Consider the following 15,231-nt stretch of genomic DNA (forward strand, 5'->3'; position numbering starts at 1 on the left):
GGTCCCCAGTCAGCCCTCTCAGCTCACCCTCAGGTTCACCTCCACGTGGGATGGAGCTGCAGAGCACACCCGGGGTGCTTTGCAAAAAGACAGAGGAAAGGGGATTTTTTTTTTCTTTCCGATTTTAATAAAAGATCAAAAGGAAACTTTTGATCTTAGCAGAGAATTGTAATTTCTTCTTTCACTGCTAAACATCACAAGACCACACATACAAAGTTGGAGGTAGTGACTTGAGAAGACCTCCACACGTGCCTCTCCTGTGGTTACCCCGGGTCCAGCCGCCTAAGGGAAGGCAACGCCAGGCAGTAATTGCAGAACAACAGAGATTACTGCAAACACCTGCTGTAACAGCCACAGAGATTTAGAGAAAGATTTGAACTAAGCAGCTTTATGCCCTGCCACAGTGCCAAAGCAAATAGCCCCAGGCCAGGGAAGGGAACTCTGTTGCATGCACCGGGACAAAAAGCAGAGCACCCTTGGCTGCAGCAGGGCTGTTCTGCAGCATCCTACCCCTCGCAAAGCTCTCAGCACCCATGGGAGGGATGCTACCACCACAGTGGACAGCCTAAACATGCCAAATGCAAGAGGAACTCTCCCCTTTTGAATTTTTCCCTAGCAGGAGCGTTCCTTTTGACATAAGCTTGCCCCCACCCAAAACCAAGATTTCAGTTCAGATACCAGGGCAGCCTTTGAAAGTGTCACAAAGACACAAAAGACACATGAGGGGACCACCGGGGGAGCTGAAAACCAGCAGAATTTTTTCAGCTGTGTTTTGGCTCCCTCCAGGTGAAGGATGTGACATACAAAGAACTTCAGGTAAAAATGAGATGTTCTTTCCATACATGAACCACGTTATTAGCAATGCCTCAATTTCCCAAGCAGTGCATCAATCATTACACAGAAGGGTCCCAACACAACCTAAATGCAAACACTTGGAGGGTTAGCGCTTATATGGGGCTCCTTTGTTTATTTTTAAACATAATGCTACAAGCCCCGAGGAGACGAGTGGTAAATCACAACAGGATATTCTATGCTATGATCTGACATCGTTCTAGCGAGATAACATCGCCGTGTTTTACCAGGTAACGCTACACAGAACACAAGACACAAACCCTGCAATGTTTCAGGTTTCCTGGACACCTGCACGAGTTGGGCTGATACACACAGCACGTTAACAGGTTAATTGCCATCTGGGTATGCTTATTTAAGACAGGCACACAGAGACCTAAACCTGATGTCTTTAAGCCTGCATTACTCTCACCTCGTCTTGAATAATTCATCATTTCGCTTATGTCACTCAGCCTGGGACCGTGGAAAACTCAATTGGAGGCAAACATCACAGTCACAGCTGATTTCATCCAGCTCATGAGCAACTAGACTTTCCTTCAGAGTAAGGCTCGTTTCTGTGACTGTTAACAATCACATATAATTGTCAGGAGAGCATATCTCCAAAATCAAGATGCCTCCATATTTCATTTACTAGATTAAAAATCCCCTGCAACTATCTGAAATTGATTTAAAAAAAATCAATTATCGCAGCACATGCTTTGCATAAAAGGGATTTTCAAGAAATAAGAAATTGAATCAAATTCCTCCTGCTGTACCAGAAATTTGCACAGCTTTTGTCAGAGCTACCTGCAGCAAGTCAGAAGAATGAATGGAAGCAGAACGTACTGACAGGGTGAGCTTGCAGGAAAGCTTCCTGAGTTTCTTCAAGTTCAAGATCAGGGTTGGATAGTGTGTGTGTGCATTAGTTTTCATGGAAGAGGAAAACAAGCAACTGAAGACCTCTCCTGGTGTTTTTCACATAATAACCACAAAAACACATAACACATATAATGCCAGAAGTTTTAACAGATTTCAACTGTTCGTGTCCTAGGTCTGAAGAAACCTCTATTTATTTCTAGTGGTTCAGAGGAGAACACAGTGGTATGTCATGTGAAGATAAAGACCTCGTTAGTCAGATCACAATCAAGGAAGTGCAGATTTGTTCCACAACCCAACTGTTAGACTAATTTACAAATACTTTGTCCCATCAGTACCCAAAAGGCATATATCTCAGCAAAGGCATCATAAAACTTTATAAAGTTGGTATTTCCAATAAAAGTTTTGACAACCTTCACAAGCACAAACATTGTGCATGCTGCTCATTCCTAATCCCTGGGCTTGAGCACATTTAAGAAATAAATAAACCAGGTAAGAATGTGCTTACTGCTTTTATTCACCAAGCACTTAGTAAGAGGAAAGCACGTACAAGTGTACAAAGCCTGCCATTACACCTTTCAGTACTGATGGGGAAAAGGACATGAAAGAGACAAGGCAGCACAAACCCCACAGAACAGCTCTGTAGTTGTAGCTAAATCATATTATCTGCATCACTGTCGCCATCATTTGAAACAGGGAAAACACATAGGACTGGAAGAAGCTGGTTCTGAACTATTTTGTTGTGCATCCAGACGAGTACTGGAGGTAACTCGCTCTGCAGTGTTTCACTAGGAACATCTTCCTGGATGATAAAGTCACTCCTAGAAGCAGACTGCTGTGTTCATATTCCCCATCCTAAAAAAAGCACTGGGAGTTTTGTTTTGTTTGTTTATTTTAGTGTTTAAAAAAAAAAACAAACATAAAGGCACTGGGAGCTTCTACACCAGCACAGCTGCTAACCTCAGATATGAATCAAAGCAAGTGGCAGCTGGGACCAGCAGCCATGGCCGGGTGATGCAGGGAGCTTCCAGGCACACAGATGGAAGCAGAGACACTCTACTTCCAACCCAAAGCAAGACTAGGGTCAGTCCTCCAAAAATTATCTGGAAAAACAAAACAAAGCACTGTTTCATTCAAGTTCAGCTCAGCTGCCACTGGTACCAACAGTAAATCATAACTCATTACTAGTAATGTATTTTCTTTACTACTTCCTCCCAGTTATCAGCTGCATCAATTGGCCTATCCAGGAAACCTCGTTGTCCCTCCCTCTTCCTGTACACTCTCAAGCTCTTTGAAATATTAATCACGCTAGGTATAGCTTTAAGGAATTGTGCTATAACACTGCCAAGTCACATTGAACAGTCAGTAAGTCTGTTCAAAATTGCATTGAGATCACTGATCATCAGGCAGCTAAATCATCTCTGGTTACCAGGTCCTGTTCTGACTGGTGGCAAATTCATATAAAAAATTTCTTAAGATGCTGTAAGACAGCAACAGGATAAGCTCTTGTTCAAAGAGGAGTTCTCAGCAAGTTTTTATGAACAAAAGTGAAGACACCATGGGAAGTAAAACAACTAACCAACACTGGCCACCAATCTGTAAACAATATTCAAGTTTCCTACAAATTCTGCAGGAAACAGGTTTCTAAACAGCCATTGGCAAGGCTACACAGGCTCTGTGTGGGTTAGGGAGCTTTTCTTGCCTTTAGGGCTTTCCCACCCGATGTGAATTCAGAAGCAGTTCCACAAGTGCTTGCAGGCTGAAAGTGGATTACATTTCCAACAGAGAGCTTCTTTTCAGTATGTGACATCACCTTGCACCGCTTCCTAAAAGCTGAGGAATGGATCTTCCTATTAATTATTGATAGAGCAAACACAGCTTTCAATCCTCCATTGATAAAACAGTACATTTCCATTTAAACATTTCTGTTGATCACAGAACCACAGAATTGTAGGAGTTTGAAGGGACCTCGAAAGATCATGGGGTCCAACCCCCCTGCAAAAGCAGTTCCCTAGAGCAGGCTGCCCAGGTAGGTGTCTAGATGGGCCTTGAATACCTGAGGAAGGCTGTGAGAAGGCGAACACAGGTCGACAGACCCTGATTTCCCTCAGAGCTGCTGTGCTGTGTTCTCAGAGGGTGGGATTTCTTCCTGATTCATCCACAGCAAACACCTGTGGCAGCTCAAATAACCCGCCTGTTCGAGATACAGCCAGCACCTCCAATTTCACAATACCCACTTCTGTTTCCAAAGCTGCTTACATCTCCTCCCCAACCAGGCACTTCTGCTTCCAACCCACATGCTGTACGTTGCAATCCACCCAGCTCCTCTGCCAGGAAGTGATTCAGGAGATAAAACCCACAGCAAAGCCAGCCCAGGCCCTACACAATTACCATTCGCATTTCCAGAAGACTGCTTAATTGGCTGCTGTCTTGTGACACTAACTACGGGCCTGACACAGCTCCTGGGCCCAGGCGAGCTTCCTGTTTTGTCTCCCAGCTTTCTCTAACAGCTTTGCTTTTTCTCCTCTTCTTGCTTCTCTTCCCTATGCTCATTACAGGAAGGCACGAGTGCCCAACAACTCCAAAAGCAATAAGTTTTCAGGTGTCATTCTCTAGGAATGGCACCTTCAGCACAATTTCATTTTCCTCAGCTGGCTGGTCAAAAACACAACAGGTCATCGTGAGCACGTGGCTCCAAACCAAAGCAGTCTGACCAGCAGATTTACTGTGATCACAGACCTTTCAGTGCTTTTCTGCAGGAATTCCTATTTTTGCAGGATGCTTCATTGTATAGAGACGCAACAAACACCAAGATGCAAATCAGACTGCCTTGTTTTCACTGGGTTCTTGTTTTTTTTTTTCCCTTCCAAGCTTTTTATAGTTCCCATTTTCATTTCAAAGCCACAAGCTAAACAAATCCGTAGGAATGCAACAGCACAGTCTTACACACGTGCTCCAAGGTTAACACAGTAAAAAGATGAGAATCACCACATATTCTCCACTGGCACGGCTATCCTGCACCTTTCTTATTTTCAACATAACCATGGCCCCTTGCATGAGCAAAATAGTTTGCAATTGTGTGCACACACCATGAGCATGCTGCCCTTCCTGCAGCAGAGCCTACTGTAGGGAAGGGTTTTGTCAAGACGTGGCTCAAAACATTGCCTTCTGATTTCTGTGTGCTGTTTTACCTGTAACACATCACAGACGATTACAAGATGAAGTTTCAGCCTTCAAATTCAAGATACAGTTTTCCATTTTCCAACAGAGAGAACACCACCCATCCTTTCCTCTATACACTTATGGAAGTACAAGGGACTACTAATGGCAAAGGTAAAGCCTGGGTCACCACGAACAAGAAAAAAAACATGCTTCTGCTGAATTGTGGGAGATGCTGAAGGAGATTAGATAACCGACAGATCAACTCTACATGAAATTCAGGAGGCCAAATCTGGCCAGTATGAGAAGGTCGAGAGAAAGGGCATTTGAGGCTTTGAAAGCAGTTTTTTGCATTTAAAAAGAAATGTTTCTCTCACGTAAAATTACAAGCAGGCCTGAAAAGTCCCTCTTCAAGTACCAAGTACCTTTCGGGAACTCAACACGTTTAACTCACATTAAAGTTTGTGAGTGTACACGTTGCAGTGTTGGGCATTATCAGTGGACATTTTACATCCACCTAGCAGTAAGCATGCCCTTGCTTTCTCTAACTAAAGGAGGTGGTGTAAAGCAAAGCAACGAGAGGATAAATTCATCGGTCTTCCTTTAGACATCCCCAGGAAGGTACATGCCAAATATTAGCACGTCACCTGTACGTGTATTTGTGAAAAGAAGTTCTTTAAGGGAGCAACTGGAGGAAAAAGCACCTAGTTTCCAAGAAAATGAGTTGCAGGTCCTCACACATCATCTTTCTGCCCTTCAGTTGAATAAGATGTGACCCAAAAGTCTTCCTCATATGTTTATGGAACACCATGCATTTCTGTAAACGGGTCACCCTAAATTTACAGGCAGTTTGTAACTGTGCTATGCAGCAGACTGTTGAGGATACACACACACTTTTTTTTTTTTTTTTGTAAAGATTTCTGTATTTTCTAAATTAAATTCAGTTACTTACAGCAGTTCCCATGTTTCAGTACGGAATTGACAGCTTCTCTGCCACTACTGCCCTCTTTGGAAATCAGGATGTTAGAAGGTTAAACCATCCCATGTCTGTGTAGCAGCAGCAACCAAGCTACAGTCTTGCTTTTAAAACATAACTGCGTAGATATGTGATGATTAAAAAGTATCTGGAAGCCATCCTCAAGTTAGCAAACCTTCAAGAACATAAAATCAGATTTCCCTGAATTTATCTAGCCTTCCCAATGCAAATCAGAAGAGCATGATCCTAAAATGACACAGCCAGACGAAGCACACGTTTTTCATCGCAGAGACTGCTGCAGAATTAAGATCAGATGTGCTTTTCATCCTGAAAACATCAAAATCTTGGATAATGGCTCTGAAGTCACCTCCTGCCAAAATCTCTAGTTGAACTGGATCACAACCAAAGCTGTCCTCGCAGCCAAATTCTTTATTAGGAGAGCTCGAGGAAGCAGAACAACCCTACAGGCCTGTTTTCATTCACAAGGTAGGCTTCTTTCCCTTTCCTTAACAACTATTTCCAGGCAGCAGCATTTTTAAATACTGGTCCTCTCCTGTTGACACGAGTAAGATAAACAAGAAAAAACAGTTAATTTATTAAAGACGCAGATAAATGTTTACTTCCTGACTAAAATAAGTTACTGAAGCCACACACCTAATGCTTTGTGAATTCACTTTTCAGGTTAAACACAAACCTCCTCATAGTCACACTACTGGAACCATAATCACTGGTTGTGCAACCAACACGACTACAGAGGATCTTTTCTTTTGAGTATGTGACTTACAACAGTGTAATCAACCCATTATTTCTGTATCTGTTGCATTTAGTTATTTTACTAGAATTCAAAAAGAACAAGAATTTGACGTTAAGGAGCTGAAGTCTTCCAGATCTGATGAAAACAGCTGATGCTCAAAACTTTTTCAGACAAAAAAGCCAAATAACCACTGATAAAATATCATCTCTGCTTAAACACCACCTTTAAAAATTATTTTTTATAAGGACCATCGTGGTTACAACGGTAAGATATGAACAAAAATTTCCTATTACTTTTTATAGTCTCCTTTGGTTTCAAGCTTGCATAAAGATTCGGCTGGAAAAGAGTCACTCCATACTTTTGTTAAGTGCTGAGTGGTGTATTTCTTCCAGCAGTGTTATCTTTTTACGTTATCTATTTTTTTTTTACCTTATCTTTTACATTTTCTTTTACGAGACGTTTCACAGCACACCCTTAAATTCAAACTGCACAAAGTGGTGTCAAATAAGATGTATTCTGGGGAGACTGCATTTCTTTTTGCTTGATACAGGAAAAAGCTCGAATTACTGAAATATAAACTACAACAGACTTAAAAGGGAATTTTCAGAGGCACAAAGAAAACATAACACACCCAATTTGCCCAAAATTCTCATTGAGAAAACAATACTTAACTTCCCTTTGCAATTTTAAGGAGGTCATAGGGGGAGAACCAGAAGACTGAAGAGGACTACTACTGAATTTCCCTAGGGAGGTTGTGGTTAATGATTCAAAGAAATGTTACCAAATTACAGTGAAAATTGCACCTGGCACATACTGAATACTATTCACTAGCCAAGACCTGAGCGTTGTATACACAAGTTAACTTCCAAGCATCTCCCTCTCCATGAAATACACCTGAGCTTCTCAGTGCACACCGTGCTGCTGATTTTATACATTTTTCTCAAAGCAGTGGATTTCTTTCTGCTTGTAGACACTTCCTCAGACTGACTATTTGATCCAAACTATACACACTTCTTTCTTTTGTAGTCACTAGACGTGTAGCAAATTGTAATTCTACAGTTTTGAAACCCATTTCACTGAACCAGAACAAGCTGGTACACAAACAGGGTAGCCAAAGGCTAACTCACTGACTCAAATATTGAAGCAGCTGTCAGGACTCACCAGATTTCTGCAGGCATTTTGGTCCCCTGCAAAACAAGGATGCACATTCAACAGCTCCCCTTCCACTCTCAAGCAATAGAAGGCAGCTGCCAGGTAGTGTAAGGACATAAAACATTTCAGCATACAAACATCTTGTAGCTACCCAGAGCTCCAGCTCCCTCAAAATATAAAGAGACTGCCACAGCCCCTTGGAGAAAAGTTATGTTTCTCTAAAGAGTAAAGCAGCTAAGCACACAGAAGCAGGCAGCCTAACCCTCTACTTAATTTCCAGCAAGTTTCTCACGAAGCCCATGTATTTAGCAGTATAATGTTTTCCACAACCAGGCTGGTGATGGAATACGTTCCTTACCCATGATAGCACAGTCAACATATGGGTTTCTGATCTTCCTGTTATATTTGCTGAATATCTTCCATGTTGTTTCCTACAAAATGTCCAGGAAAATCTTTTTTGAAGTGCTATTGTAGCACATGTTATTAAAAAAGGCAACTTTATGTATCCTCTGTAGATCTTAGTACTAGTAGATCTTGATTTCTTAATTTCTTGAGAGTTTTCTGCTTAATTGCCTGAATTCAGTTGAAAAAGAGCCATACAGAGACACAGGCAGCTTGCATGGAAGACAGCTCTGTGCTGGAGAACAACAGGACATTTTGCCCTACTCTACAGCTAGGTCTTCAGATAACAACAGGGTGCTGCAAAAGCCACCCTCTCTGCAGTCTCTTCACTGTTGAGGAAATCCTTGATGGTTTCACATGGTTAAGCATGCGGGGACAGGCATCTTGCAAGACTCAGCTATACAGAAGAACAACAGCTATGAGATAACACTACCAGTGTCACCACAACAAGCCCTCAAATAAAGGTTAAGGTCTTTTCACACCACTTCACAGTGTCCAAGCATTCCCCTGACACTGTAAGTACTAAACAAACTTTGGCAGCTTAAACAGGAATGGGCATATAACATCTAAATCATCTGCTTTACAGCTTCCCATCATCACAGTTACCTAACTGTTGTGTCTACTCTGTACCATGCAGCAGGCTCCCCAAGGGCCCTGTGGAAGCTCACTCATCCGTTTTGCCTTTGAACGCTGTTCAAACTACATTTAGGAGACGGGTGGTCTCCTTGTACTTCCATTCTCAAGGGACTCATTCAGAAGATGATCTTCCAAAACCAGGGTTTGCAGTACTTCAGAAATAAGTACAGATGAAGCTATGCTGCATAATCAAAAGAGTAAGTTGTTATATCAGCATGAATAATTAAAAACATGATGGAAAATATATATACATGTAAATATTCAAACTCATGCACCTGATGACAAATTTTGCAGTCAGGGACTGAGCCCTGGATTCAAAGTCATGGACAAACCAGCTGGATTAGTTCAGGGCCAGCCTGATGGCAACATCAGCCAGCCTCAGTTCTTTCCTCGTTAGCACTCAGTTTGGAATGCAGCCTGCAAGCACAGCCTAAAAGGCAGCTCCTTACCAAAGAGGCTCCCCACACCATTAGACTTCATCCACTTCAATTTTTCCAGGACACTTAAGTGAAGCTGCCCACAAAGGCCATGAAAGTGAAGACCTAGGAACACTGGGTGATTGTCATATTGCATGGATCAGCTGTATCCCTATATAAAAATTGTAAAGATGATGAATTTGAGGGGGCAGGTTTGCCACCTTTCACCAGTGACTATGCACCACTCGATACAGGTGTTGCCTTCCATATGACTCCAGCAACAACCACGGAGCAAGAAAATTAGGGAACACATGAGAAGGAAAGAGATAATACAGGACAATGCAGGTGTTGGGGCTGAGGGGCACAGGGTGGGTACAGGGCAAAAGTGCAGAACAAATCAGCCTTAAGTACCCACAGAGCTGAAGAAAGCACCTAGCTCAGAGGGGAGAATGCTACCACCAAAGCCCAGACACATTCTTGAAAATAAGTCTTTTACAAAACCACTCTGAGGTAAATAAATATATCACCTGCACTTAAAATCCCTGTGCCAACCCATACTGTAGTAGTACGAGCCTACAGGATGTGAAAGGTGTTTCCAAGCTCCCTAAGAGCAGGTGGCCCTCCAGAAGAACAAAGCCACCTGCCACTGCCCCACTGCAGAGCTGCTGCATGCTCAGGGACATGGCCCTGAGCACCCTCCTGCTGCCCCACACAACGCCTGGCACAGGCAGAGCTCCCTGCTAGCTTCAGTTCATGACTCACAAAATCCACAGAATGACTGAAGGAAATTTGCTATTATGTTTTTAAATGTGTGTGGTATATGAAGAGCAGAGAAGGTGCAATGCAAGTATATAAATAAAAAAACAAAAACACATTTGGTGTCAGATGTTCCTCCCAATCCATTTCAGCTTTTGGAGTTCACAGAGAACAACAGTTTTCCACAAAATCGACAACACACCAAAATAAAACAAACAAAAAAAAAAAACACCAAAACAAACAAACACCAACTAAAAAAAGACAAATCCAAAGCTCAAATATATTTTAGTGCAACCTATTTTAAGGTCTTATGCCAAAAAACATCACCTATCACCATGCAGAGGACAGGAGACTATTTTAGAAAGTGGCGGTTCAGCAAGCAGTTCTGGCAGCCAAGAAATTGATTAGCCCGCTGCATCACAATTAAAAATCATTATCTATTTCATATCACTGTTGTTCAAATGGTATTTAAACAACAACAATGAAAATCCTGTAGTTTTCAAGTTCTTCTGTGAAGAAATTGAAAAAAAAAAAAGTTCTATTGAAATATTCCAGCCATGTACCAGCATTTGCAGTCCAGTCCCACATCCCTACTCTGTCTGCTAGGTCAGGAGACCAGTTTGGCTGATAGCAGAACTGAACAAGAAGCATCTTGAAAATTAGGAAATTCTGCTGATTATTAGCATTTTACAAACACCTGCTTTGCACGAGTATGAAAAATTAAATACTTTATTTCATTCCACTTACAAAGAAATTTGAGGAACAAGTTTCAAGATTAATGAAGGCTTTAAAACTTCGACAAACCAAAGCTAACAACATCCAGAAGCTGGTTACACGTATCATATTAAAAGACTGCCAAATTCTGGCTGACAGATTTCTCACCCTGTCTATTCCTGGACGTCTCCTCAGACAGGATTTTTCTTCAAGCACCCAAACAAATCAAGAGGGAAGCCACCTGTGATCATTTGCTCTTCCAGCAGAATCAGAAAAAAATGAAAAGAGAGTGTTCTTCTCTAGTGCTAAGCAGCACTTTGTTCTTGGACTACAGACCACCATCCTCTGTAAATATCTGCTGGGAAGTCCACATCACAGCAAGCTGGTTAGTCCAACAATCACTGCAAGCTTTCGATTCTGAGCACCAGCATACATCCCCAGGAGAGGTGAACCGAAATTAGGAGAGGATTAGGAGAGGATTTACCCATCAAACAGCTTCAGTATCTTCTCCACAGGCTCAGTTACTCCTTCCTTCACTCTGATGCTTCTCGGAGCTGTAAGCTGGAAAAGAAAAAGTAACTTGCTCAGGCGAGTAGACACAGGTGGGACACCCAGCAGTAAATGTCAGTTCTACGATTCAGAGCCATGCAGCAGTAAAAGGGAAGGCCCCTATTGAAGTTGTGTCAAATCTCATTAAGAACATCACTGCGCTTACAAAGGGAATTGACGAATTTGCCCATTTCGTGTTTCTCTTAAAAGTTTCCTCCTGTCAGCTTTGCCAAGAGTTCCTGCTTCTTACCTCCTTTTCTAGCACCAGCACAGTAGGGACTAGAGAAGACCAGTATAATGTTAGCTGACACAAGCATCAAGCCCGTACTGGAAAGAGAGGTAACACAGTGGGACAGGTAAATCAACAGACTTAAAAATCAGCTTTTAGCTCTTAACTGTATTTTGAAAACTTCTTATGTTTGAACCTGGAACACAACGTGACAATGAAAGAAACGATTTTCATTTCCAGTAGCAGTTTCTAAAATGTTTATAGGAATTTAGCAGATAACACCGTTTTCCCAAGGAGTAAGGAACACAGACTCCCAAAACACATTCCTTACAGACTGAGAAGATTCACGTTTCTTCTGGGAAGAACCCAAGCCTGAGCAATGGACTGCATATAAAGCCTGATTTAGCAGATGGCTAAACATTGCTGAGGGAAGTCATACTCGCACTGTTTTAGTTTAAACCTGCCTTTCCACCTTGCTATTGAGAATCAAGTTTTAGATTGACGCAGCCTGAGAGGTTCAGAGGAGGGAGGGAAGTTTTCCTCAGTCATCCCACCCAACACAAGCAGCAAGCTAGAACTAAGTAAGATGCTTTGGATCCTCCCCCTCCCCAGCCTACCCCAATATCTCATGACTAAGCGCTTCAGAGCAAAGAACTGGCAAAAGGCTGGCGTGGACCATGCTGTGTCCTCTTAGCAAATGCAGCAGGATCCTCCAGCTGCTTAGGCACTGCTGCAGGATGCCCTGATCCCAGGGCGCTAGCTCCTCCTCCCTGCTGACACCTACCCTACACTTCAGGTCACCTGAGACAAGCACGAGCTTGAAGGATTCCTACGTCATCGTCACTGCTAAGACCAGCACTTTGGATAACACACGCCCTTTTTGTTCAAGCTTACCTTGAACAGTTTTATTTCTTAGCAGATAAAAAAGCAAGAAACCAACAGCCTAGCGATCCTCCTCCACCTGCCTCTCCTCCACATCATGAGATAGTTCTCTCAGAGCAGTGTGACTGAAGTTCTATTACCAACATACCTGGCTAATCACCACGAACACATCCTCATTATTTATTAGCTGTTCACTCCCATCCTTGGTGACAAGACTAGCAATCTCGCCTCTCCTATGAGCCACTTTACCTTGTCAAAACAGAGTAAGGAGATACAGCACACGGTTACACGTTTAGCTCTGAGCAATCCCCGCTGAGTCTCAAATACACGTTTTGAGACTCACACAGCTCTGCCTCGCTGGGGAGAGGCTGCAGGAGACTTTGGCGTTGTTGGATGCTTGGAGAGGCATCTCTGCCACAGAGCACCAGTTTGCAGGGAAAGTTTTCCTGCACTGCACAGCTGACAACACTTCTAGGGGGAAGTGCAGCTATTCCCAGTTCACAGCCCGCCACTTCCAAAAACCACCGCTGCAAGGTGCAAACTACTGTAGTCACAACATACCACTGTTCCTCCAGCAGCATGCTGGCTTACCTATAGCTTCCTATGGCAATTTTTTTTAGCCAGAGGAAGAAAACAAGCAGCCATCCTTCATTTACAACCCACCACGAAGGACAAAGGCCACCCAGAGCCAGCTGTGCTGCCATGAGCTCAAGCAGGCAAGGCGAGCTCTCTCTGATCCCCAGCAGCAAGCTGCAGACCTTGACCGTAACTACCACCAGAACCAGGCAGGGGTAATTTCAGCAACCATTTCCAACAGACCAGGAGTATCACCAGAAAGATGAGGCTGCAGCTGCCTGAACGCCCACCAGCTGGGCTGCTACAGCAGGTGGCATGCAGCCACTTAGACCACGCCAGCCAGGAGGTGAATCTAAACCATGCCCACTCCTACGGCTGTTCACAGCAATGTGTTACCTACTGATGCAAAGATATTTGTACCAAGGAGCTTAAAGGCCACGCTGCCATCCTCAGTACGATGGGAATGCAGGCACAGCAAAACACGGATTGCTGTCTTCAAGCTGTGCTACATTTGCAAACCATTTCAACCACTGGACACAGAAACACAAGGCTCTCAGTAGCACCATCAGCTTCCTCCGGTGTTCAAACCCACACTCCAGTTCTTCCACCGACAACCAAGGAGCTTCAGGAGCCAACCAAAAGTTTTGAGAGTAATCTTCAAGGATTGGTAAACCCACAATTATTCTGCACAACTGCCAAAACGATCATAAGAAAGCCACGGGAGGGGGGAAAAAAAAAGCCAGCTCAAAGAATATTCCTGTACACCAACGTCCTAGAGGACAAAGCCAAAGCCTAATCTTTAGGAAGCATTACAAATCCTTTCTTGTTCAAGCCCTCCACCAAAACTACTGCAATAATAATTTCAACTTCACAGAATATCTGAGGTGGAAAGGACCCACAAGGATCGTGAATTCCAACTCCTGCGTCCCCAAAGGGCCACCCAAAACCCAGACCCTGTGTCTGAGAGCGTTGTCCAAATGCTTCTCAAACTCCAGCAGGTTCAGGACTGTGCCCACGTCCCTGGGCAGCCTGTCCCAGTGCCCGACACCCCTCTGGGTGCAGAACCTGTCCCTAACCCCCAGCCTGACCCTCCCCTGTCCCAGCTCCATGCCGTTCCCTCGGGTCCTGTCGCTGTCCCCAGAGCTCAGCGCCTGCCTCTCCGCTCCCCGTGAGGGAGCTGCAGGCTGCCATGAGGCCTCCCCTCAGCCTGCTCTGCTCGGGGCTGAGTAAACCCAGGGCTCTCAGCCCCTCCTCACACATTTTGCCCTCCAGACCCTTCACCATCAGTGCCCGGCGGGGGACGTGGCTCCTGCCTCCCGGTACGAAACGGGGGCACCACCGGGCACTCCTGCGCTGCACAACCCAGCCCAGGAGACCTCCCTGAGATATTTCTTTTTCCCCAGGAGAAAGACCCTTTCGGTTTAAAAGAATAAAGAGGATTTCGAAACAGTTAAGGCAGAACCTGGCTTCATCTCCCGGTGGCCACCGCAGGGCCCAACGCCACCCTGCCTCCCAGCCGCTGACCTGCACCTATGGGGGGGGACGCGGGGCTGGGGCAGTCCCGGGGCGCTCCGCCGCCCCCCGTCCCCGTCCCGTAGGCACCACCGCGACCCCTTCCCCTCACCTCCGCTCCGCCGAGCCCCGCCCCGGCCCCGGCCCCGCTCCGCCGCCCCCCGGCCCTCCCCGCCCGTTCCGGTCCCTCCCGTTCCGGCCCCATCTGCGGGAGGCGCCATCTTGGGCCCGAGGGGGCCCCCTGCGGGCCGGCGCCTCCTGGTCCTAAAAGTTGTGAAAAGTCCCCAGAAATAAGCGCCAGTTCTGCCCCTAACAGTGAGTGAACATCTGTGTGGCCCCTCGCTGCCTGCTGAGTTCAACCTCCCCCCATCAACACACCAAATGTTTACATAAGGTGTTAGCAGCACACAGCTGGCAGCTCCCATGCCCCTGGGGGGCTCCAGGGAAAGCTCCATCTCCTGTCACTCACCCTTGCTCCTGTCTCCGAAGGGAACAAGCCTGGAGGAGAAAAGAGAATGTTAATGAGCCGATATAGTTGGGTTTTAGGACTGTTGCTTTTTGAGGCAGCGACTCGTGTCTCAGACTGGGGTGTCAGGGGCTGTGCTGTCCACTCGAGTGGAATGCTCTGCAGCTTTCACGAGTGCTGTCACACAGCATGTCCTACATCCAGCAAACCTCTGCTTCCTCCTGCCTTTTAGGCATCGGAACAGGCTCCCCAGAGAAGGGGTCACAGCACCAAGCCTGCCAGACTTCAAGAAGTGTTTAGACAACGCTCTGAGAAATATGGCCTGATTTTGTGGGTGGCCCTTTGTGG

The 15,231-nt window shown here is 44.9% G+C and overlaps 1 protein-coding gene across 8 annotated transcripts in view; it reads right to left on the reverse strand.

Annotated features, from left to right (window-relative positions):
• LOC137863874 (H(+)/Cl(-) exchange transporter 5) overlaps nucleotides 1-14,591 on the reverse strand; it is a 45,813-nt gene extending 31,222 nt beyond the window's left edge. For 2 of the 8 annotated variants that reach the window (XM_068697427.1, XM_068697421.1), the window contains exons 1-2: nucleotides 14,368-14,520; nucleotides 11,154-11,230 (exon numbers count right to left, since the gene is read on the reverse strand). Coding sequence is in view for 5 of the 8 variants with exons in the window: in XM_068697421.1 (XP_068553522.1) it covers nucleotides 11,154-11,157 (4 nt within the window). In the remaining 3 variants the exon portion in view is untranslated. The other 6 variants (XM_068697420.1, XM_068697423.1, XM_068697422.1 and 3 more) reach the window with 6 other exon arrangements.
• Nucleotides 14,592-15,231: the final 640 nt, after the last annotated feature.

This window comes from Anas acuta, chromosome 13 (genome assembly GCF_963932015.1).
Source record: "Anas acuta chromosome 13, bAnaAcu1.1, whole genome shotgun sequence".
Taxonomy (NCBI): Eukaryota; Metazoa; Chordata; class Aves; order Anseriformes; family Anatidae; genus Anas; species Anas acuta.